Genomic DNA, 26,888 nt, shown 5'->3' on the forward strand with positions numbered 1-26,888 from the left:
TGTACTTCATTTTAACTTGATGTGCTTCAGAACTCATACTCATATAGGTATTTAATGATCCAAACATAATGGTCCTGCATAGTTTAATTACTTATATGAAGGCTCAACTTCATATGTAATCTCTTAATAAAAGATGCTGCTGTGAAAATCTTGCTTTGGTTCTAACAAAGAATAAACTCTTTAACAATGAAAATGCTTTGGTAGAATTGAAGATTATTGACTATGGATCCTGAGCAGAGCTGACAGTCAGTGTTATTCCTTCTTAATAGACTCCTTGCTTCTTCTTCCTTCATGGTATAGCCAATACAAGGAGAACAGGTAGAGTGCAAGGCAGACCATCAAATCATAGTGGTAGAGTGTTGCAGCAAATAGAAGAAACAAGAAGAAACAGAATATTTTGAAAGCAATATGTTTTAAATGTGGAGACTCGCTAGGTAATTTACAGGCTTCACTCTTCTGGTTAGAAATATCTCCAGAATCAGAAGCATGTTGGCTTTCTTTCTTTGAATCGTCAAGCCAGTTTACTGTTTTCCCCCCTGTTATTAAATGGTCAGCTGGAGAGTCTGAGTCTGTTCCCCCATTTTCTTTGGTAGACTTACTAATTAAAACTTCTGGCCTCCATGACCTCTCTTGTTGGAGCTCTGCATGATGGAAAAATTGACCTGTATTCCTTCCTCTTCCTTCTCCAGAAGTTGCTGAGTCTGAAGCAGAAGGTACTTCTCCTTTTCCAACTTCAGGAGAGAAGCTTTTGTTAAGACATGTTATTTCATTTGTTAGATTTAAATTGTACCCTGACTCAGCAGCAACGCTGTCAATGACATTGGATTCAAAGTGTCTATACAGGTGCCCCCTGCCTTCTTCCAGAGTCGGCCCTTCTGAAGATGGCACTGAAGAGCTTTTATAATGGTAACTAGGCACAATATTTGTACCAGAAGGTGGCATTTTTGTTTCAGCTTTAGAACAGAAACAGGAAAGTGCATCACCATGGCTTTCTTCCCTGTAGACCTCTTCTGCTTTCTCATGGTATAGATGCTTCTGAGTGCTCAGGGGACTTTTGGGTACTTCTGAATGTGAACCCTCCTGCAAATCTTTCCTTCCCATAGCAGAAGCCTTTACTGCGTGTCCTACAGGTAGAATATTGTCTGCTTGTGCTTTGGCACATTTTTCCCTGCTATTGCAGACAGATTTCGTTTCTCCTTGCAGTGTTTCATGTACGCCTGCATTATAAATACCTAAAACTGATTCCTTTTCAAATTCAGTGTCACATAATACACCCACTGTGTTGAGTTGACAAAGAGCATAATGTGAACCATCATTTCTCCCTTCATGTGTATCAAACGCTGTTTCCTTTTCCTCTGTGGGCCTGTCACTTAGTGCAGTCTCTTGAGGTAGCTTAGCAATTACTGCTTTTTCACTGCCAGGCATTTTTTCTGGAGCACTTTCTGATGTTGTTTTAATTATATAAGCTGTACCTGCCTCTGCTTTCTCTGTAATACCCTGCTCAGAGACAGAAGACTTTTCACAACTCTCTGCCTCCTGGCAGGTAAACAGCTCCTTTGTGGAAGTCACGGTCTGAGGTTCCACGCTCCCCCTCACTCTCCGCCAAACCTCACTCCCCGTTCCTTGCCACCTCTGCTCTGCAAAATTTGCTTCGTTTTCCCTTCCGATTGGTCTCCCTTTATTTGTGTTGTCTGTCTCTCTGTCTTTTAATCTCCTGAATCCTCTGTGTTCCTGAGTGTCCTCAGGTCGCCTTTCATCCACCCTGGTGGCCCTGGGTGCCTGCTTGTTCTCAGCTGGCAGAGGCGCTGGGTTCAGGGCTTTGGCGTTGTGTTTCCTGTGTGCCTTGAAAGGCTTGGAAGCTTCCTCCTCACCTATTGATGTCAAGTCTGCTACTTCAATGACTTTCTTCTGCTTCCCCAAATCAGTGTTTCTTTCTGACATTTCACCAACTCCTTTTTTTTGCGTGGAATCTGTTGAGACACCAACATGCGCAAAAGTGCCGGCATACAAATCTTCACTTAGGTGTACCTGAACTTTGCTTTCAATCATCTTGATTTTTCCTTCATTTTTGTCAGCATCTGACAACAATGAATCCAAAGTTTGGTGAGACATTTGTGGTGCCTGGTGTTCCAGAGCTGGATTAGCATTGCCATCCAGCGTCCTTGCTATGTGTGCATTTAATTGCATGGATTTGTCATGCTCTGGTGAAATGGTTTCTGGTCTCGTTTCACAGGCCCCTTCTGAGGTACCAGCAGCATCCTCACTGATGAATAGCCTCTCCACCATCTTACTTCCAGAGGAGCTATCTATTTCACCTTTTGAAATATCTGTGTGCCTCTCTCCTTGTCGGTTTGAGCCAGTAGCCATAACATTGATAGCCTCATTCTGCTTTGTCAGAGGAAAATGTTTTGCCGATAAAAGGCTTTCACTGGTACCAGTATGTTCCAAAGACCGCCCATAGCTGTTTACTGAGCCAGCAGTGACTTCCTTCCCTGGTAGCTGATTACTATAATCTTTTACAGAATACTTAGCTTTATCTTTTAATTCTTCTCCTATCGCATGTGAAGTGTTTTCAGATGAGGAACCGATAGGCATGGGGTGCAAGTCACTGCTTCTTTCTATACCGGTTGGATTTTTCACCAATCTTTCAGTTTCACTTGGAAAATTAATTGGTTCTGTTGTATAAAAATTCCTTTCATCTCTGGAAGAGGTACCTCTAGCTCCTGTGAAGTGCTGATTTAACTGAAACAATAGAATAGAAAAGAATGATGAAAAAGTGCTTTGCAAAAATATGCCGAATGAAGGAGGCAGGATTTCATTATAGGAAGTTTTGTTTTCAGTAACAAAGCTTTCATGGAAACATGTTCCAAACCATTTGCAAAATTTGCATTGCATGTATTTTTTAACATAGGTAATGAGCTTTATGGTGGTGTTGAAAGGAGCAGGAAATAAAATAGTGTTCAGAGCCCTCTCTCTTTATTCATGAGTTCAGTAAGCTGTAGTGGATTTTATACAAATTAAATCTGAAGAGAATATTTCCTTAAAGGCAGGCTAATTTGTTCACTATGCATTTGATTCTAGATTTGGAGAGAGGAAGCCATGGGGTGAGGGGGGAGGACTGGTGCTTAAACAAGGGCATTGATACAGTACATCAGTGTCCGGTAATGTACAGTATTGTCCAGTAAAACAAAGACACATTTCACACTGACAAATACTGTAAGGATTATCTGTGCTTCATTTCTCTCAGGGACCATTTTACAGGCTTCAAACCAGACTGTTTTTAGACAATCTGGTAAGACATGAGTTGGAAATGAGATTAGCGAAGTAAAAGGCCAGAAACTAATCATTCTCCCTCCTAGCTCCCAAATATCATATTGTATTATTCAGCTATGCCTGCTTGTCACTGCACTCTCTTCTCACTTTAGCAGTCACACTGATAGCACTGGCTGATCAATTAGAGGCTAGCTTCTTGGGCACCCCTTTATACATTTGCACTTGCTGTAGATACCCCCATTACAGTTTCTCTTATTAATATGTTTTCTGCAAAGCCTCTGCAAACTATTAATAGTAAAACGTCACTCAAAGAAAAGTGAGGGAGCTAATGTCTCTGCAAATTCTGTTTTAATGACCCTCTGCCAACCAGTGCTCAAGTGTATTTGAGTTCTTCGGTGATGCCAACTGTCAGGATTTAACAGTGAGATGCCTGTGTTTTTTTCCCCTCCTCATAACTGACATTTGCATGATCTCAATAATTATATGCAAATCTTACGATTTCCCCTTCTTCTCACATAAGGCTCATGTTACTTGTCAACTGCACAGCTGTCTTGTGAGCCAATGCCTGTGTGTTTCAAAGATTTGGTTTTATTTCCATGTATTATAAGCCTTCATTGTTTAATTCATTAAAGAGCGCACAGTGCAAATTAACATCTAAATTATAGCTCCCCCTTCATTTATTGTACGGACAAGTCTGGCAATTGATAAACAAATGGTTATATTTGATCCCCTTTTTTGTAAAAGGGTGGACTGAGAACAACAAGGGATTTAGAGGTCTTCCTTTGCACATTTCGCCATAAAGAAAAAAGAACCAAAACGTTGACTTTCAGGCAGTGAAAGGTCCCACAATAGGCAACAATTTTCAACTTTTTAAAGTAAAAGACAAGAAAATTTTATATTCAAATGAGAGGAATTTTTTCTCTCTATCAACAAGAAAAAAAAGAATGGTTCCCATCTTCCTCTCTTATCTGATTCAGCATTCACATTTTCACAGGTGATAGCTATTATAATCTATGATTATGAATCTGTGCACCCAAATGATATGAGCTGAGAACAGACACTGGGAATAATGGATTGCTGTATGTGTCTGATTTATTGCCATTTTTTCTTTCATACTGTAAAATGCAAGGCAAACCACACACACACATGCGTGCGCACAAATCCAAATAGATTGAATGTTCACCGAGTGTGAAATTCATTGGAAAAAAAATAATGTAAAATACTGATACAGAAGTATCTGCTAATATAAATATATATATACTTACTATGCTCATATTGTTATCATTTCAAAAATCTCATAAGTAAACAGTACTATAAATATTTTAAAAAGTATAAATAGAAAGCATATATTTAAAAATATTCCCATCCTAGAGAATAAGAGGGAAGATTTTTTTAAATGTTACCCTCCTAATTCCTTAGAACTGTCTTTTAGAGCCTCAGGTAAAGAAGTAAAAGGGATATGTCATTAATTTAAGACCAGAAAAAGTTGATGCAGTATACCGAAATCAAAGCACCTTCTATTGTTGAATCAGTTAGAGATTCAGTGTAAGTACAGACCAAGGCTTTACATTTGTAAATTAGTACATCAGTCAGCTCTGTTAAAAGGGGGCATTTCACCAGCTTTGAAGCGTAAATGGATTCAAATCATTTAATACTGTAGATATAATTGTATAACACTTACCAGCAACTCTAATTCTTTTTCATCATCTTTGTGATCACCCTGGTTGTATTCTGCAATTTTGTCTTTTATATTTTCTTTAGCTAGTTTCTTGTCTTTGTCTTCTGCTTGTGAATAAACAATTTCTGGGATGTTTGTGTCTGAAGAGTTAAAAAAACAGTTGAATAATTTCCATGATGTTGGTTGCTACACTATTTTTAATTAACGTGTGCAGTAAGGAAGAACTAATTAAACCGGGTGTTGTACCTGAAGTCCTTGAGTTATTCCATGTGCCACCGTCAGACGATGCCAATATTTCTTCTTTTCTGTGAAACAAAAAGGAACTTCTTGTGTTATTCTGCAAAAATTATTGTTCTAATTCCCCTTAGACTCAAATATAAAGACTACTGGTTAATTACACAACATTTTAATGTTATTTGAAATTCTGAAAATAACAGCTACAAAAAATGTAGTGCTTTTTGAGTGACCTGATATTAAGGCTTGGTCATAAGAAAGAATTGGCTGAGAAAATGAGAATGTGTGACCTTCAGATAACATTGCAAATCTGATGGGTTTTTCCAGGCCTTTTCTGAGAAAGCAGCACAAAGGTGATTAGATGGGTCAGTGACAGGAGAGCATAATTTTGAGGTCAGGCAAGGGTCTGGAAGGATATACGTGTTCAAGAAGCCAGGGCTCCCTCTTGCTTGTGTTTTTCAAATATTTATATATTTACAGAGATGGCTGAAAAAGACATCTTTGTTACCTGAAATAAATCAAAAGATTCTCTCTGCATGTGTATAAATCCTGTTGCTAAACTATGCCTGGCCAGCAGGAATGAATTCTGCTTCCCTCAGCCAGTGCAATTTTTTCTTATGCTTTGCTGGCAGTGAAAAAAAAGGCCAGGTTGAACACAAAAAACACCTACAGAGAGATGCTGAGTGCCTGCAGACCTCATCAATATCAACTGATATCAATTGAACTGCTAGCAGTTCAAATTGTGTGATTATAGGGATCTAATTTTTAGTGGAAAAGGAAAAAAATGTTAAGAGAATGTCACTTATGTAAAATGTAAATTATTGTATCACTCCTAATGACTGCTCTATGAGGAGAATTTTTTTTTCTGTAGGTCTTAATTTATGTGATTTTCAACCAGCCGTCCACCTCTGTTACTGAAAATTACTTTCTAATTTTCAAATATTAATCTTTTCCCCTTCTATTTTCTCCTGGTGTCTTTCATTTGAATTGATATAACATTAACTCTGCCACCTAAATGCTTAATTCAGAAGGAGGATGCTAAATTTATACACTATTAAAAGAATGTAGACATCTACTGTCACCAACTTTTTAAAAACCAGTCTTTATAGAGTTTGCCAGCCTAAGCAGACAGAGGCTCTTGCCAGTCTTGCATCTGATCTCTGGCACTGGCCACTATCAGATACTTTAGGGGAAGATGTAGAATTGTTGTAGGAAAATACTTGAAGAAATTGGCACTGCCCTCTTAAATTTCTTCTCGGCCATTTTTTTTGTTAGAAGCTGTCCTTGAAGCACAAGATTTAATACACTCTCAGGGAATCTTTTTCACCATTAATTGCAATAATGCTAAATATTCTTGCAATCTCTATGAATGTCATGTCCCTCTTGAATGCTGGTATGTGCATAACCTCCATGTGGTTTTCACTCTTCCACTCACACTGAGTTGTCCTTTCCCCTGCCTGCAGTTGCTACAATCTGCATTTAATTCTGAAAAATGTGACAGATCCACTTTTTTTTAGTTGATCCATGGAGGTTTTAAGGTAAACCATTTGTGCTTATTATTTATACACAGGGGTTTGGGGAGGGTGGTTGGTTTTTGTTTGTTGGTTGGGCTTTTTTTACAGTTCAAATGCTTGGCTTAGTGTTACATCTAGTTCCCAAATTTCTTCTGCCCTTTTGCATCTTTTTCACTCACCTGCTTCCATAAATCTGGACACTGTGTAGGTTGGGGTTTAACCACGATACAGATGCATCAAAACATTTAGGTGCTCTTAGGGTGTCTGCGAAAGGCCCAGATGAGGAGCCAAGACATGTATAACACATGAAATGAATCATCACCCCAAAACTGATCCCAAAACAACATGGGCCCAGCAGGAAACCTTCCACTGCTTTCCAGTGGGGAAAAAATAGCATTCCAAAGTGTCTGCATTTCTTTCAATGCAGCTGACTGCCTACAGCGTTCAGCCATATGGATGCCACAGCTCTTGGAAAGCAGGGATGGCACCACTGCTGCTAGAAGGGACTTTTGTCTACTTCTTAAAGGAACAAGAGTTTGACAATTTTTTCATTCAAGAAGCATTCCCAGAAGAAGGGCAATTGTTAATGCCTATATCTTGCTTAACATTCTCCTGCTAGCTAGAGTTCATAGCAACTACTGTGACACCCAAGTAGCAGTGCCACTTTCAGCTTCTATCACACCCTCATGTGATGAAATACCCCACTGCACATCATTAATGCAATAAAATACCCAGATTACCAGAATACAGAACATCTGGCCAAAAACTGGAGGGCAGATTGGCCTACTCCTGATGGAGTTGGATGTACAAGCAGGATCCTTACTCTTTAGCTTAATTTTCATACCTTGGAGAAAAGAGAAATTGAATTCTGCCCCATTTCCTGTGTTACCCATGCAGTGATCTTTTTTTTTTTTTTTTTTTTTTTTTTTTAATAGAATTTTTCAGGGTAAAAATATAGGCACAATGTTTGAATAAGGATGTTAAGGCTGAGTACCTATTTTATAGACTTTTAAATGTACAGGTATAAAGATGCTTCAAAATAAATAATTATGGGTATGTGCCAGGATGATGTTACCTTCTCTAGCCTTATTGTTCTGAGCATCTGTGCTCAGGCAGTCCTGTATATCATCCCTATTATCAGAGGTGAAAGATTATCACTTCCAAAAGGAGATTCACTCCCTCTAACATGGGAATCATGAGCAAGATGGGGTGACACATCCTATGAAGTCACTTCTTTACCTCTGAAAGGGACTGAACATAAAGGGAACCTGAACCCTACATCTTGGGCCGTGATCTAAAGCTGCATGACTCTCACCTGGTAACTCCAAATTCAGACTGGAATGTAGTTATGGAGTTTCAGTGGCTGGGACTGTAACACTCAATGTATGTGTGATCCAAGCCCCCCAGTTTTACTTTCAGTGTGATTTAAGCAGAATTTTTGCTTAAGTTTTGTTCTAGTAGCATCTGCAGCCCTGGTCAACAAGTTTCTTTTCACAACAGCAACACAGGTGAAGTATGGCAATGATAACACAGCCTCACAGCTACACTGCAGGGCTTGTAGCATAATTTCTCTCCTATTTCACTTAATTTTATAAAGATTTCTGGTTTATACCCCATTGTTTGTGCACACCTGCCCTGCAAATAGCTGAGTACAGGGAATGTCAATGTAACAGTTATTTTACTTAATTTAATTTTAGATCAGAAATATCTGTCCTCATATAATTGTTCTCAGGGGAAATTTAAAATTGGCTTAAATTAAGGATATTGATACTGTAGAATTTGAGGATCACAATGAGCATAAAACAAAAGTAATTTAAATCACTACTTCAATTTAAGAAATGATACTTTGAGGCTCTGGATGCATATAACTTTTGGACAACCTCAAACCTATTTGTATATCCTAAGGACTGAAATACTTCCCAAAAGCCAATAAAAATTAGCCCTTTCATCACACAAAGGCAATTAGAAAGTGTTTGTCTAGTTCCTAAGTTTTTTCTCCATATTTCTCTGAAAAGGTCCTAGCACAGCATCAGAATTTCATGAGCAGATTTTTAAATTAGAATATTAATTAAGTTTTTGTTTCAGGAATTAATTATTGCACTTTGTTGTGAAGTATGCTCTAAATTTGCCTAGATGATGAGAGACACAACATTTTTATTCTGTTAAAAAGTGTTAACTTTTATTTTTAAGTCATCCAGGTATTCTTACAACAATGCAAGCGAGGGAAAAAAGTCCATTATGTCAGATTATGCAATTCCATTCCAGCATAAGTAGCCATAAGCCTGCAGAAGCTCTGTTGCTTTTTCTCATTCAGCTGAATGGGGCACGTCTTCATAAAGTTCAACAGGAACTTCTGAATTTCTACCAGCTTAAAAACCTATGCTCATATGATTCAATCTTGATGAAATTATCATTCACTTGTATTGAGTTATAAAAATAAGTCAGGACTGAAAACAGGTTACATTGTAATTCTGCATTAGAAAGAACAAATATGAAGTTCAGGGGCTGATTAGTAGGACTGAGAGGACTGAAAATGTGACTGACATGTGAAGGAGTTCAGAAGTCCCAAAGTTACGCGAAATTGGCATCCCAGAGAGGAAATGTTAAATTAAAAATGTGAAGAGTAGACAGAAAATATCTAAGGGACAAGAAAAAAAATTAGCCAATAAACAATATTTCTTTGACTTCATGAAGAGTTGGGATAAACTCTGACATATCAAAGCTTTTGAACCAGCCCTTTTAAGTTAAATAAGAATTTTTTAGAAGTGAGGTTTCATCAACATTTCAGATAATCTATATATGACCCCACAAACAAAAGACTTCTCATAAATTCTTCTACCATAGTGCTAGTGGTGGGACAGATTCTTATAGGAAGAGAAATCTTGCAGGGCATAACTGATAGGAGCAGCAATTTAGAAAATTTAATTATTTCATGCAGTCTGGGAGCAGAACTTGTTGTTTAAATATGCTCCAATTAAGAGAAACAGATAATCTCCAACCCAAATATGAAAGACTCAACAGAGGAAAATACATATTCATTTAAAACCTTTGCTATTCAGATCTATTCAAATGGTCCTATACTGTAACAATATCAGAAGAGTTGAAAAATAGAAGCTATATTTAGGAAAAAAAGAGAAATAGTGTCAAGGCAACTACAGGCCCAGGTGTCTTTGAAAAGTTTTCACAATAGACTTAAAACAAAAATGAGAACAGAAATATAGATAAATGGAAAATGGCATAAAAATGCCAGACTCACCTGATAATATCTGTCTTTGATAAGATTACTACATTTCCCTTGTCTAAAAATCAGTTATCTGGACTTCATTAAAGCATTTGTTGTGCAGCCACATGGGAAATTTATTAATTAAACAGGAGAAGAGGGAGATGAGCACAAGAGCTGGGCGGTGGGAGAGGGGCTCAGCGCCAAGCAGGGTCCCAGGAGCTGGGCTCTGGAGCTGGCAGGCGTGGCTGGGGAATCAGAGAGGACAAGTCATGTAATCAGACTTACTCAGTCATGTTATTACAGACCAAAGCACAAGAAGTCACAGTTAAATTAAATCCGTGGTAGAGAGGAAGTTGGGAGACATCGCCAACACAGAGGAGGATTGAAAGAAACCGGTGGCCTGGAGGATCAGAATAATAGTTAAGGGATGAAATTCAAAATTATAAAGTGTCAGGTTAAACATTTAGGGACTAAAAAGAGTTTATGCCACAAAACTAGGCTTTAGAACTTGGAAGAAACAGGTGAACAAGAAAAATTGGAGGGTTTCTTTGCCAGAAACCGTTTCCAAGCCACTGGTGCGAGATGAGATAGGCTCTGTGATATAAAGGCAAACAATGTTCAGCAGCAAGGGGAAGGTCATGCCGGTTATGAAAGATTTCCAAGAAAAGTCCACGTTGTGGCACCAGGCACCAATAATAACTCCTCTAGAAAATTTGACTAAAATTTCCAAGAAAGATTGATACAGACTAAAACATGTTCAGAAGAGAGGAAGACTGGCAGGATGAAAAATCTATTTTAATGAAGGAGACAGATAAAGTAGTTCTATTTTCAGCATAACAAAATAAAGCCTGAGAGGAGGAAGAAATGCCCTCTCTTGATACAGCGAACGGGTAAATACTCAAAAGACAAAAAACCCAGCAAGACTGTTAATGCATTAATATAAAGAGTCGACAGAAACATTTGTTGTGAAAACTTAAAAGAAGATCTGTAAGCATTAGAAAAGAATATCCTGTAGTTTATCAGTGTATCAGACACAAGAAACGGAGAAGGAACTGTTTCAAGTGTGGAAACAGGAATATATTTTAGTGAACAAGATTATGCAACACATTTCCCAAGGGAATAAGACTTCATGATCCTATAGTCACAGTCCAGCCCTACTTCAAATGCTCCTGTGCAGCTACATGCCCTGGGAGTTATGCTTCCAGGATTTTTAACTATGGGGCAGGAGGTGTTTTGGTCTCCCTGAAATAAATTTGGGACTATGGCCAGGAGTAACAAACTTCATAACGGGTGGGGTTTATCATAGCTTGTCATGATTTTAATTCACACACCAATATTTGGCTAAAAATGTGTCTGTATGTTTGTATAACTCACAGTACCAGTCACTTTCTTCTGTGCTTTATCTACTTATGCTAGATCTTACTATCTAAATGTGATATTTATTTTTAAAAATGTGAAAGCAAGGCTAAAATTGTTGGATTATGGAGAGATTAAAATGTACCTGAAAAACTCTGAAATTAATGCAACCTGATCAATTTTATACTATCTCATATTTAAAAGAAAACGTGGGTAATATTATTTAGTCTGAAATTTGGAGACATATGAGGTTGTTAAAGTATTCAAAGAATGTATTTCTCAATATTTAGTTAAAATATGTAAAAGGGAAAAAAATTTAACACTATTTTATTTCAAAACAGTCTTAGGTTTTCTGGATTCTTTCATGCTTCTGATTTTACTGTAGATTCAAACTCAAACTAAATCAAAATTCTACCCTGAAGGTAGAATTGAATGTATGGAAGTTGAGGTAAAGCTAAAATATCTTAATGAAAAGAGCTGGCAAGACTCAAGTTGTTAAGCAAACCATAGCCACATTTTAATTTCAGGACAGATTTCTAAGCCTAACTGTAGCCTCATACAGCAGCAACCTTCAATACAACCAGTGCTTTTGGATCTAGTGCCAAAAATAGCCAGCCTTGCTGAAGAATGATGCCACTGGGATGTAAACAACATGTGAGATCCCTGAAATGAAGTAGTTACATGTGTCAGCAGTGCTCTATTGAGAAGCAAAGGAGCAAAAAGTAAATTAGGGCAGTTAAGTACTCATGTTTGAGCTGTCACTGGAGCCAAACAGGCAATCCTGCACAGAACTGCAACCCTATGGAGCAGGGTATGGGGAGGGAAGGGCAGGCAGCTTAGTTTGGTTATTTTTGTATCATTAGCAGCAGTAATTTCAGAAAGAAGTAGAGAAGAAATATCTGAATTTGAACAAGCAACAACAAAACTTATTTTTAAATGTTTATGTACACATCAAAAGCAGAAAGCCTGCAAAATGTCTTGAAGATCTGGGCGAGAAACTAGAGAAAGGGTTTTCCACCTGTAAGTATAAAATTCAGTAGCATTGTATGCAATATCATTCAAAATCCACAAACATGCAACAAGAATGAATTTCTCAGGAAAAAAGAATTTTGGAAAGGATTAAGAAAGATTTTGTATGTGTAAAGTTCTAAGCAGAGCTTTAAAGTTCTATTCAATTATTTGTAAGGCTCAGAAGGATAAGAATTCAAGTTATTTTCTTACTAACATAACCCCCATAACATTGGCTTGCTTTAAAATATTGCTCTATTTGTATTGATCCTAAAATACCAGTTGGACAGGAGAGAAAATATTTCCAAAACCAATTCACACTGAGAGAAAAATGCAAGAAGGGAAAAAACCCTTGGTACTATCAAAAAATAAAATAGAAAAAAAATTTAAAAATTAAGCTTCATTCTTTCATTCTTGTTTGGGAGCCACCAAAGATCCTAATGTGGACCTTCAAAGTGTAGACTTTGACTTCTTTTGTGATGGTGTCTCCATGGTTAATTTTATTCTATCTCACTGACTGAATATATGAACTAAATATTTAATTAGTATAGACAAACTCATTCCTTGCCTCCATATTGCTCAGTTCAAAACTCACTACAGGGACAAGCCTCCCTACCAATCTAAACTTATATGTGTGTCCTCGGAATCTGAAGTTATAGTTTGAGAATACAACCACTCCACAATTTATTATCACATGCAGTTCTCATTCTCAGGCCCTGGTGCTGCCAGGGAATTCAGAGCAGAGCTCAGGAAGAGGAGCTGGAGCCCTGGCTTGAAGCCACCTTTGTGCCTGCTGGGCCTTGCCTGGCTGTGCCACAGCCCCACCCAGAGTCCCTGGTGTGGCCTGGGGTGACAAGGAGGCTGAGAATTACCTGTCTGGGTGCTGGCCTAAGAGGGCAAATATATTATTTCTCCTCTGGAGAGTTTCTAACATGGAAGACTGCCTGCTGGAGGTGTGTCCAATGGCCTCACCACCGATCAGTGCTTGAGCTCCTGTTTCAGGGCTCCTGAAAACTGAGAGGCCGCAGAACGTCTGCAGCAGAGACGCGTGCAGTGAGACACGTCTGTGTGCCACCACCTGTGTGCTGTGGAGAGAAGCCATAAAGTGCATGTTGCTCTTCCCAGGGGCAGAGCAGAGCTATGCACAGAGGCTGCAGTGGCCAGAGTGCCTGGCAGTGCTGGCCTCCCTGGAGCCAGCCAGCTGGGGGGCAGTAGGATCTGGCCTTCTCCAGAGCTCTACCTGCAAGTTGTGTCTGCCCAGGCTTTGAGCCCCTGTGTCGGTAGAAAAGAAAGAGCCTTGATATAGCTAAGGAGCAAAATCATTGTTATTGCCAGACCTGGTGCTTCTTATCTGTTTACCTGCATATTTCATCTAAATGAAGGCAGAATATTATTTTTATGAACGGTACGCTCTCATTTGGAATTGACACTAATGAATGCAAGGCCCTTTCCCTCTCTTGTTTGTACCATCAAATTAATTAGCTCTATTGTGACACCAGTATTTTTCTCAAGTAGTTCAAGGCTTGAGCATTTTCCTTTCTTTTTCTAAAGGGCATCTTCAGTGCCCTTTATCTACCATAAGAATCATGCATCACTTGTATTTTTCACAACTAATGCTGTTTATTATAAAAACTGATTGTGATGTGAAGATTGTTATACTGTGTGGCAAATTGCCCAAACAATTACTGTAAATGCATGAGCCATAAACTGTACTGCCAAGGACACTGGTAGGTTAGCTCCTATAAAAGAAACAATTAGAGTCTGAGGTGAAAATAATAGAGATGAGATGACAGTTATTGAAAAGGCAGAACATCCAGTTTAATGTTGTAAATATAGGTTTGTAGATTACACTGATGGTTTTAAAGTGTTCATGACTTATTGAATGGAATAGAATATTCCTTACTTTAGAATGGGGCCATAATTATTATTTCCTTTTAATTGTGATGTCTGATGCATTTGTGAGCAGTTGTTGAGAACATCTACACATTATACTGATTCTATTTCTAAATTATCGTCCTGCTTCAAGGGTTGGAGGTTTTTTTTTATTTTACTTTCTTCGCATTTTGTTGTTCAGGGTCTGTTCTGAACAAAATATTTTCTCTTGAGGAACGTGGAGCGCTTAGAGGGTTACAGCAATAATTATTTCAGTTTCAGCCTACACACTTCACTGCTTTAAATCATCATTAGAAGTTTCATCCCTCAGCAACTCCTGCTGAGACTGTCTTAAACTCCAAGAAACAATTAGATAAGAATAGCTAATCTTTATAGCAACTTGTATATAAAGGTATTGATAGGAATTTGCCAGAAATTAGGGGAATATATTTTTTTCTTAGAAATCATCTAAATACAGAAAAAGGTTATTGCTACGATTGCTAAAGAATTTCATGAATTCAAACCAGACTTGGAGTGTATGAAGATTAGGGTGCATTAAAAAAAAAATATGTGCACCTTCCAAGAGATGTATTGCAGTAACCTGTGGTATATATAAAGAAAATGCAAGAAAATTGACATTACTGCCTGAGAATATTAAGCAGTCCTCTGTTTCTTTTTTTAAGAGACAAGACATAGGGATAAAAGGAAGTGAAATAAAGTTCTAATATTTGACCCTAGGGAGAGCGCTAAACAACTGGACACAGAATTATGGCTGTCCAAGAAGGCAGAGGTACTGAACACATAAAACCAGAACAGGGAAGGGTCTTCCCAGGGTTTAGAGGAGAGCATGAAATGAGCAGCAGAGCAAAGGGCAGTTTGTGTGAGCAGCCTGTGTGAGCTCTAAACTACCAAATCCATTAGTCAGGGGAAGCTGGAAAAAGCTCTAAAGTGGCTCTGAGAGCAAGTTGCAAGGAAACTAAGTACTCATCTAAAATACTTTTCAGGGAAATGCTCTAGGTCGTTTTCAGGCTTTGACATACTGTTAAAAAAGGATGATCTTAATATGAGTTAGGGGTGTCAGAGCTGTGTTGGAATTCGATGGAGCTGCACTGAAGTTCAGGGAGGGGTTGGGGAGCACAGCTGGGTAGGGCAGAGCTGTGGGCCTGGGCAGTGGCTGCATCCTCAGGCTGAAATAACTGCCTCTTTCCAAAACTCAGGGCAGAGTGCTGGGAACCAGACCTTAAGGATAGCAGAAGCCAGCAGCCTCACTAATTAGAGACAAACCAAGCCTGCACAGAGCAGTGTGTCTGCATAGAACTGTGGGGCTGCACAGAGCCAGCACCATTCCTCGCTTCCAGGCTCCTAATGGGCACTCCTGAATTCTGACTTCCCAGGTGGCTTTACCTGACATATGGCCAGTTCCCACCTAAAAGCATTTTGGCTTCACATGATGCCTCCTTGTGCAGATGTCATGTTATACATGCCTGAACCATAACACTGTTATGATATGTCATGTGTGGCAGTATCATGGCCGTCTGTTTATGTGATTATTTTGTTTCAGGAGGTATTTAAAAAATAGAGGCAAACAGAAAAATAATTTAATGTAAACAATGTAGGTAATCATAAATTAAAATTATGTTAGATTCAAAACTGATTGAGACCACAAAGGAAAGGATTCAGAAGCAAAAATTGCAGACAAAATCAACATCTATAAATGAAGAGCTGTGTGAACCCTGAGCAGAAATAACTGAATAATATTTTAAGGCATTGCCATTACAACTGATCCTATTAAAATGAAGCTGTATGTAAAATAGGAGCCCCAATTGTGAATCTAGGCAAGACTGATTTTCTTATATGACCTTCAACTACCAGCACTGTTAGAGAAAGCTCAACCTAGTTCTTAGTAAATAGGTGTCACCCAACAAATGAGACTGACACTAATTAGCTTCCTTGTTGATAGTGGGGAAGCAGAGGACAGAGGCAGGACGTGGCGTGGTGCACTCACGGTTAGAGCAGTAGGTGAGGGCATTTGCTGCCTGGCATGGCAAAGGAGGCTGGCACGGCAGCTGCTGATTGGAAACCACCCTGGGAATGGAAGACTTCACTTCCAGGAGAGTCAGGCAAGCAAACTTCAGAAGCGTTTTGAATGAAAACAGAGCCACAAAGAATCTCCACTGAAATATTTGAATTTTGAAGAAGACAATGTTAAGCAGTGTTATTTCTTCACCTTGAGGAAATACCCCTTAGTTTTTGTCTTCTCACCTAAGAAAAGGGGCTGTTATCAGAAGAGGACAAAAGGTGAGCCTGAAAAAGGACAATAAAGGTCTCTCAGTAACTTTAGGAGAAATTAGAAGGATTTCTACACAAGGAGAAATTAGAAAAGAAGTTTGGAAAGTGAAGTTGAAAGAGATGCTCAGAATAAGCAATATATGGTATGATTAATAGTATCAAGGGGGACATTTGATCAAGAGAGCAGCTGTAAGGGAATTTAAGCATTTTTCCTGCAAAGATAATTCCCAGTAGGATTCAGACAATGTTTGTAATAAATCTATTTTTATTAAGATTATTGGATTGGTGTTATCCAGGGGATTATATTTTCCAATTACTAATATTTTCATTTTTCAGTCTTAGTTTATGATTGAAGCAGGGACATGGGTGGCACAGAACAAAATGCATTGGCCTGACTTGGGATGAGAATAATCATTGCCTCAAAGCAAACAAAGTCCCAAGAAATTAGTCTTTATTTTCTAGCTCATTAAAAAAGACCTTGAGTTTTAATAGTAAAACATTCATACTTTTTTTTTTAAACACAGATGTATTAAAAAGAATGTATATGTCCATTTTAAGATGTTAGTGCCATTCAGTCTGAACCAGGAGCCCAACACCAGTTTGGTGCCAGGCTCAAATATAGCTTTGATATAGCACTGGCTATCCCCAAATCTCATGACTGTAGGTATAAAGACTGCAGAAGAGCCCATTGCATAAGAAGTCAGTTATACCTCAAATTAAGTTATAGCAAGTACAAACAGGAACACTGCCACTTTATTCAGATCATTTCATAGCTCTGTCATGATTGCTGCACCTCATTGTGATATCCATGTAGCCATGTTGAAGCAGTACCTATTCAGAAGTGTTACACATCTGTTTTACATGTGGATTGGTCAGAAAATTTATTGATTCCTTTGACAGAATGGGCTAAGTATTTCATAAACACAGAACCTCTTTCCAAAAGATTCTCCAGGGCAGTGTTACAAAGTCTACAGAGAGATCCATTGTGAATTAGTAATGCAGGCCTTTTCTATTTGGATATCTATCTCCAGGGCCAAGCTGTTGAAAAAGAGGAAAAGGTGAGTGAGCAGTCAAGTTTTCTGAGGGCTAGGCTTGGCCTAATGTGAGAGGATATGCTTCATAGGTCACTATTTTGTCTGGAAGAGGTATGATCAAATATCAAAATTGTTTTATAGAAAGGAGCTGGGGCCAGTGCTCTTCTCATGCTCCTTTTTCCCACTGCTTTAAAATACTGGAGGAAACAAACTTTCAAGTTGTGTCCATTTTGGATAAATCTGAGAGGAGAAAAACATTAACCTGTGTTGCTTCTGGTCTTTTTCTGAATCTCACAGGGGAAATGGAGAAGGAGCAGTCTCTTCCTGGCATGTCAGGAGAGAGTATTTTCCAAGAGGCTGCCTGCAGTGTGCTGAGGCACATATACAAGAAGGTGGGAAGTGCCTTAGATAGACTGTAGAGAGATAGATGGCAGCCAGGTGAGACTAAGACACAGATGCCACTCCTGGGCAGGAAAACAGAAAGGATGACAACAAAAACAAAACCTTTGACAGTTGTTCTTAAGAGAGGAAACTATGATCTAAATCTCGGCAAGCAATTGTAAATTCACTAAGTATCTCAATACGATGAAAATCCCAGATGTCATCAGACAAGAGGACAAGAAGCTTTTATGATCTTTTTTTCATTTTTCACATGTTTACTACCACACAGCAAGAAGGCAGCTGTGTGATAGGTATCAATATTTCTATCAAGAAGACGTGGAAAATACCTAGGAGACACTGGTTCATATTTACTTGGGTAGCTGCAGAGACTGACAAACTCCCCAACTCTCTACCACAATATGAAGTGTTTCAGCCTAGTAAATCTTATATTTATCACCCAGTATCTATAAATGTTATTGCAGGGACAACAGTTGTGCATCAAAACAAAATGTAAATGTCAATCCACTTGGTGCACCTAAGTGCAAGGTAAGAAAAACCTGCCAGGTTTCCCTAGTTCCCACTCAATTGTGTAGCCCAGCACCCTTTAGGACTAGTTTGTAACCAGCAGTAATAAATCTTCAGGTTTAGTGTCAGAGTATCAGCTGGTTTCACTAATCAGGAGGAGAGTGGAAAGACACTTAGAAAACCAAGCCCCCTATTATGCTTTGGCATGTCAACTAATAGTTCTTGTGTGTGTCACTGAAGGTCCAGGGATCAAATAGCCACTTCTAACATTCTCCCACAGTGTTTAAAAGGTCTTACCCTCTCCTTTGCCCTAAGGCAGGGACTTCATTTAACTTTCAAAGTATTTGTTTGGACCATTTTTCTCCCCTTTCGTAGATGAGAAGATAATCCACATTTTAAATTAAAAATACCGTGGGCAATTGTTTCTCTGGATCTATACTGCAGCTGAATCTATTGCTTCAATGTCAGAGTTAAGGTGCTGGGACTGGATCACAGCTTAAAGTTCATAAGCAGAATAAACAGCTCAGATGACACTGGTAGTCATTGCAATGATTAAATATGACTCCAGTGCTCTCAGCTAATGTTGCACTAACTTTAAACATCGTTTCAAGACTAACATTTAGAAGAGTCAAGTTGAATGTAATGGAACAATTTTTTTTCCAAGTGAACATTTATGAATTGTAGTACCTGAATGGTGGACAGGAGAGGGTATTGAAATGGTCATTTGCAGCCTGGTTCAGTTTGCAAAATAGATATCTTCCTAAACAAAAGAATCATTGAACATACAGGAGTTCATTTAGCAATGTACTTCTATTTTTCCAAAGGTCCTTAACCAGCAATCTAAAAGAGCATCTGGTCCTGTAAATATTAACATACAAGGATAGTTTTACACATGAAGAATTCTACAAAGTTCACTGAAACTCCTGATGCTCATTAAATTATTTATTATGCTTGTTGCAGGATCAAGCCAGTTGATGAATTTAAGAGTTGTAAGAGTCAGCCATAGTAATTACAGTATTGCTATATTTAAATAAGCTGATGAAATTGTAGCAACTGAAAAAAAACCTTAGAAGTGTAAAGCCAAGCAATGCATGGATAATACAAGTACTTATGATGGCTGAGAAATGACACCCAGATTACAGAGCACTGGTTTTATATGATTTCATGGAAACAACTGAAAAAGCTTTGTAACAACCAATATTTCCTACACAATAGAACACAAATTTTTGTTCTGTAGCATTGGTGAGAGCAGTTTTTAAAGTAGATCATGGAAATAAACAAGAAACCACTGATACTAATAAATTCCAGTGTAAATACTCAGCTAGGATTGTCAGTACAACATGTTATTTTCATGTATCATTCCTTTAAGTTTTAGAAGCTTCTTTAAATATTTCTTGTGCAATAAATGGATGGCAGATGGGTGGCACAGTTTACAACCACCAAAAGCAAAAATGTGACAAGTTTTCAGCGTTCAGGTATGCTCAAGTTAGGAGACCACAAGTACAGGAAGAATGTGTCTATTTGTCTGTGCATGCCATTCTAATCCACATATTCCATCTCTTTCTTTAACACTTCTGTGATAGCATTCAAAGACTTAAGCCATTAACCTATATATCTATCTTCAGGGTATTTAATAAGTTTCATATTTCAAATAGTATACATGTCCAGATTTTGAAATGTTATGATTAAACAGAAAAGAAACATCGATCATAGTTTCTGGCCAAGTAGGATTGTTCTCTATAGAATATTTTTCGAGTGGTTTATCCCAGCTTATTTTAAATTACTTTGGAGAGTAAGGCTGCAGCAATTTCCTCAAAAGATAGCCCTTGAGTTGCTGTTTAGAAGCATTCCTAATGCTGAGTCAAACTCAGTTCCCCAGCTTGCTTTTATCCCACTTGTCTGAACAATATATTTTAGAGCACCTTAAATAATTATCTTGTGTCCCTGATAATCATGCTCTTCAAGTATGTAGAAAAGTCTTATTTTGGTTCCAGTCCTACCTAATTCTACAACTGAGAAAGGCTGGCAGTGACCAGGAGGCAAGAGAAGGTCTGGGAATACTAAGTCTCATTAAACACAGAGAGAGGAGTGTTCCTCATAGCTGGCTCCCTGTGAATGGATAGCTTCTCTAGCAGCTGCTCCCTGGTAAAAACAGTGACTGCAGTCACTTCCTATTAATAGCAATAAACTTTAGTCAAATCCCATATCTGTATGCTGATCAAGATGTAACTCGTGACTTAAAATGCCAGAAACAACCTTGAGATTAAACAGAGGTACACAAAGAAGATGTGTGTTTTAACACCTTTCCTGCTCTTCTTTTCCCTTCCTGATTATGGTGAAACACAATCAAAAGAAAAAGGATTAAAAGGGAATGTAATTCAAATGCCATATTTTAAATGGACCAGATGGGAATGATGCAGTTGTTCTTCATAGCAATGTGCATGAGAGATTATTTCCAAACATCTTTGTCAGAAGCCTTTGATTTTTTTTTTTTTAATCACATCATGAGCTTGTGGGAAAAGCCAAGAGGAGCAAAACTGCATTTCTCAGCACAACCTAGGCACTGGTCTGCCATCTGCCTGGGAAGACAGAACACCGTGAGCACAATGCAGTCCTGCCAAGCTGCATCTTCAGCAAGTTCTACCTCCTTTGCCTCCCATCAGAAAGAGATGATCAGCATTTGAAGAAGGAAAAGCACTCATGCACAGAAGAACTTTTCTCACGGACAATTTCTTAGAGACCATTCAGCATATATGCTGGCAAAGTTGGTATTGGCAGCCCACAGACATGGGTTTTAATCTCTTCTTTCTCATTGTGCTCATAGAGCAGCTCTTGTAGGAGCCATTGCCCTATTCTGTGTTGTGTTTCTAAGTGGCATCATGGAGGAATGGGAATTGATGCACTATCACTCAAAAAGTAAAGTTCAGCAATTACAAAAAAAAGGCATAGGATCAATATCAGCTGGATCACAGTGATACACTTGTGGATCAGTTCAGTGTGATGTATTTGTGGGCTCAGAGAGCTAAGGGAGGATAACTCTAACAGTTGTGACAAAAATGCTTGCCTTCCCCTTCCTTGTCAGAGGACAGGAGTCCAAACCTGATACCCTCCTGTAAAACAATTCTCATGCTTATCAGCCACTTTCCTGGTGCTGTCACTTGTGCTCTTGACAGATGGCAAACCAAGGCCAAACACAGAAATGGGATGTAGCATCCTCAGTGACAGCGAACATGGCTTCCATGATTCTACCTCTGCACCTTTCAGCATGATCTGCAGGAGTCTGCCTCACACAGCAGCCAACCACCTCCTGTCTGATCAGACCAATGCAGGAGCCAGGTGTCCACAACAAAATCATGTGGTCTAAATCTGAGGATTGGAAAGAATTCACGTTCAGAATCACTATCCATATCCCAAAAGCATGAGAGTCAAAAAAAGAGAGAAGAGTGGAGCTGATGCAATTAATTTACATTTTTCTGACTTGTATGTATATATATATAATTTTATGTGTAAATATTTTATTTATATTTATAAATAGGATGGAAATTAGGCCTGTTTACTGGTAGAAGATTTTCCTCTTCCAGTGAGTCTTACAATTTTAGGACTCAATTTTTCTCCTAAAGTATATCTATGACTATGTACAAGTTAAGCAAACACTTTCATACAGACCCAAGCATAAATTAATTAATTTAAACATTATTTCCCCAAACTGTATTTTGTCCCTGTGCATCCTTTGAAGACTTTTGAATATCATAAAAATTGTTAAAGTTTATAATGAAATACTTTTAGATGGTTAAAATATAGCTAGAACCAAATACTTTATGAAACTTTAAGAGAAGACTATTGGCTCATACCTAGACACGGAAGCAAAAGCAAATGATACATGAAATGAAGAGGCAGACTTTTAAGTGATGTGGTTCTAAATATCCAAATATAGAGAGGTTTCAGCATTAATTATTTGATGCAGTTTTGCTTTTTACTATAATTTTTTTTCAGGTGCAACTTTTGAGGGTTAAGCTAATTTTTAAAATTTATTTCTTAATAATGGTGTCAGAACAGCCTATTAGCCTCATTCACTCATCTTAGTCCTGGATCGTGTTCTTAATTGTAACTTGAAATAGTCATATTATTGTGTTTCCCCAGTAGCTTCCTCTGAAAGTGAATATTATTCCTTTCAGTTAACTAACACAACTAATCCTTGCTAATGACATTTAATGAGCCACACAAGTATGCCCTAAAGTGGATCAGACTCTCTGCTTAAAAACCATGATCCTGTCCTGCCTCATTTTATAACTGCAGAGGTAAATTGCACATTTTAAGAGAAAGTATAAATATCTCAGAGCCCAGAGTTAAAAAAAAAAATTGAAATGTTATTACAAGTTTCTAAATTTGATACTGAGCCCTAAATGAGTGTCCTTTAAAATTATCCTTTTGTTCAGATTGCTATAAAGAAATCTTTAATTTAAGATGTCCAACTCATGGGTATGGATAGCAATATTCCCTACCTGTCACTTTATTGTGAGAATCATAGATAAAATTGCTTTTACTTCTATCTAGTTGTAATGCTGCAACTCCAAGGACAGGCTGGTTATGTTCGATGACTCCCCCACTTTGCTAAATGTTCTATAAGCAGCCAGCATAGCACATAGAAATGCTGCTAAAAAATCCAAGCTAGGAGGAGAGAGAGAGACAGGCTGGTGGAGGAGAGCTGGTAAATGGGCAGCACTGCTCAATGCAAGATAAAGGAGTAACAGCACATCAGCAGCCTCCCTTTGCCAGTTTTGGGGCGTTTGTTTTTCTTGTGCTTTTTTTGGGATATCAAAGCAAAGGAGTTTTAATGAGGGTCTGAAGGAGAATAATGAGGTACTTTTGCAGATGTCTGCAGGGTGTTCCTCCTCACTCAAAGGGGCAACATGTACAAAGACACTCTGAAAAACAAGGGAGCGATGGAAGTTGGCATCTTAGTTCTTTTGAAACAAAAGACCCTGATGCTGACCTCATTTGCACTGGCAAAAGCTGTGACTCTTGTGAATTCAAAGAAGTCCCTGTAGCATAAAATTAGTCCTGGGTTACATACTGACAGAACTGTCTGTCAGAAGCCTTGGTGACCACTGAAACAATATTCCAAAGATACTTGCAGCTCATTTTTGCATTTTCTATAAGGTCTCTGTACATTTTCCTGCCACTGAAGAGAGTCTTGAAAGTGCATGATTGTTAATTGTTTGACAGAAATATGTAGTATATCCTAATGTAGACAAGAATTTGACCACTTTGGTTTAAATATTTTAAACATACATGTGTATATATGTCTATATGAACAAATATACACATAAATGTATACATACATACATATATATACATGTATGTATAAACACATACACATAGACGCATTCCTTTTCAGTCTAACATAGAGGGACACAACTTTTAAGGTCTGATTACAGATAAAGTAATTTTATATTGAGAAGAAGGCACATTATCTTCTTTCCCATTTATTAAAATCGCCCTGCCTGACTTACACATAAATCATTTATTATATCCATATAAAAGAATATTCCCCAGAAGGAAGGCTTCTACAACTTTTGCTAGCATTATGCCTGTCATGAGAAACTTTAGGGAATTAAACCTGTAGAAGTCATTTGACCTTAGACGTCAATGGTACCTAAATTTTCAGGTTTTCCTGAAACCATCTGGTAGACCAGGGCTCACTAAATTGAGACGCAGCTCTCCATGTCCATCATGTGTTCCTTGTGGGCTAGCTCAGCTCAGGCTGGAGTCATGCCTATGGTGTTTGATATCACAGCCCTTCTGCAGGGCATCTCAGGTTATCCTTCTTATCCAGAACAGGCCATGTGACACTCCTTAAAATCAGACACAAATGTCAGGAATTCAGCACAGGACATGTGAAAGCATCGTTCCCTCTGCTCTGACATACTGGGATGTTCCTTCATGGAAGTATCATCATGAGGGCCCCAGAGTTGGCCCAAAGGACACGTGTCAGGAGAGCTTTGTGGACTGGCTGTGAACCAGACCTTGGGCTAGCCCCGGGGTGGCTCCTACCCTGTGGTGTTGATACAAGCCCTAAGCTGTACTGTGCCCCTCTCCTCACAGGGCTAATGTGTGATTAGGGCTGGCAGAAGTTCCCAGCACAGCAAGTCTGGTTTTGGGAACGAAGGTTTGGCACAGAGGAAGCCCTGGCTGTCTCCCTCTTCCTTAAGCTCTCACACTACTGCAGCTCTGTTCCTCCTTCCCTACCACTTCAGGCCAGTGGAAGAGCACCAGCAAAATCAAACAGCACTGTCTTATTTGGAAAGAGTATGGGAACTAAAACCCCAACATAAATTCAAAACCACAATGTTAACTTAGTTCTGACATCTGAGTATTTAAAAGGACATTGCAGGTAAAATACAGATTTAATTCTGCAGAAGTCCAAATGATTTATAGTAAATTTGGGGAGGAAAACAAATGAGAATTAGATTTTTGCATGCAACATTATTTTGCTAACAGAAAGAACATAATTAAAAACTTTAGGAGAACAGAAGTGACTATTCTCAAGTGTCTCTCTTTATATGCTATTAAAGTATAAGTTAACAACTGCCACTTTATAATTAACATATTACTTGTCTATATTTAATCAGAAAAATATGGTATATAGAAGATAAATTCTGAACATTTTTTCTTTAATATATTACCAATTCTGCCTTATAAAACATACTTCATTTCACCATTTGTGAAACAGAAGCATGAACCAGTGGCAGGGAAAAGAAATTATAGCTCTAATATACAATTTGCAGAATAGCCCAGTCACATGCAGAAAAGTTTGTACCAGCTATTTTAATTTCTGGATTCTTCCCTAAGTTATCCACTTCTGCTTCGTGAACCACCAGTACCTTTTCTGATTTAATAATTGCATGTAGAGAAAGCACCATGAAATAAATTGTGTGAAAACCCTGCTTTTGTTTTGCTTTTAAATTTTTGTTGACTTACAAAGGAAATGGATGCAAATTTTTTTAACTGTACAGCTACCTTAGTCTGGAATAACGATCCCATTGACATCAGCTCAGTTTCTAAACTACGGAGATCAGAATTGGTACACAGTGCATAGAGGGTTTATAGATCCTCACACTGCTTTTCAAATGAATGCCATGCATAAAATTATTATCTAAACTAATCTGTCTGCAGAAAATCACTGGTTGATATATACAAACACTTTACTGAAACAAGTCTTGGTCTAATTTTTCATTTACAAAACAAAAGTAAAATAGAAGAAAATAACATGGGCAGTCTTGACTCAAGTAAGCACACATAGAAAGTCAGAAATAGCTAGCTATATTCTAAATTACCAAAAATTAAGGTGCAATCTCACCTGCTTTGTGTTGTCTTTAAGCAGCCTTTAAGACTCCTATCTGTAGCCTCTTTCTGGGATTTATTATCCACCTTGGGCACAGTTTCTTTCTTGTGACAGATCAGTGTGTAATTTTTGTCATCGTTGTTTGCCCAGAAGGTACCAACTGATGTCTCGTAGCGGATACAGAATTCCACCTTAACCCCATCTTTCTGGAAAGGAGGCACCACAGAAATCTTAAAGCAGAACTGATCCATCTCACTGCCACAAGAATTAGGCATGAACTCTGCGAGGATGTCATAGTAAGTGAGCCAGTTATTCAATGTCATTCGAACATACACCTGTTTTTCAAAGGATACATTGAGGACTCGTATAATGCCGTTCATACAGGTAACTCCAGGCAGGAGCACGACTGACTCCAGCACTACTTTCTGCTCTCGCACTCTTTGTAAAAGTTCTTCTTGAGAAGCAGGTAATGTAAAATGCTGGGAGAAAAAAAATTCATCCTGAGGGAAAACTTCATCTTCTACATAACTTTCTTGTCCTGTATTAGGAAATTCCCAGATATCAAACTCTTTAACAGACACAAGATCAAACCCAAATGCATCAGCAAATGAAACTTTTCTTGAGATGTTGGTGGGAGTATATGCCTCCTCTTCCTCTGAAGCTGAAGAATTCCGTCTTCGGGGACATGGGGAGAAACGAAGTTTAATGTCAATATTAACATCTTCATCGTCTGAAGTGCAATCATTTCCCGTGGGGACTTGTAGGAAGTTCGCCCTGTTAACCTGACGAGGTCCTTCAAAAGACTCCATTGGGCTCTCTGATATAAACTGAAAGAGAACTGTACAACTAGTAGCAGCTGCTATTTGAGATACTATGATTTAAAACAAGGATTAATGTTACAGTTGACATGGCAAAAGGGAGTCAGGTCTATTAATAGATGCTATGGTGTGTGAGCTATGTTGGCCTTTCTCCATCTGACAGTATTAGATGTTACAATTTTGGTGTTACATTTGAAATATTGTATTTCCTATTTTTATGTGGCTGTATGTGCTAAGAACAACATTTAAAGACTGTCTTCTTTGCATAAATTGCACAGAGCTATTTTAAGTTGATCAACTTATGTTGCACAAGAAAATCATCATATTGCAGGAGGATT

The 26,888-nt window shown here is 38.3% G+C and overlaps 1 protein-coding gene across 1 annotated transcript; it reads right to left on the bottom strand.

Annotated features, from left to right (window-relative positions):
* Positions 1-252: 252 nt before the first annotated feature.
* Positions 253-26,541, bottom strand: PPP1R3A (protein phosphatase 1 regulatory subunit 3A). Its single transcript, XM_058023149.1, has 4 exons — positions 25,748-26,541; positions 5,198-5,256; positions 4,955-5,091; positions 253-2,742 (listed from the first exon to the last, which is right to left on the bottom strand). The coding sequence occupies exons 1-4, from the start codon at positions 26,539-26,541 to the stop codon at positions 253-255; spliced, it is 3,480 nt and encodes a 1,159-aa protein (XP_057879132.1).
* Between the last annotated feature and the right edge of the window lie 347 nt (positions 26,542-26,888).

This window comes from Melospiza georgiana, chromosome 4 (genome assembly GCF_028018845.1).
Source record: "Melospiza georgiana isolate bMelGeo1 chromosome 4, bMelGeo1.pri, whole genome shotgun sequence".
NCBI lineage: Eukaryota > Metazoa > Chordata > Aves > Passeriformes > Passerellidae > Melospiza > Melospiza georgiana.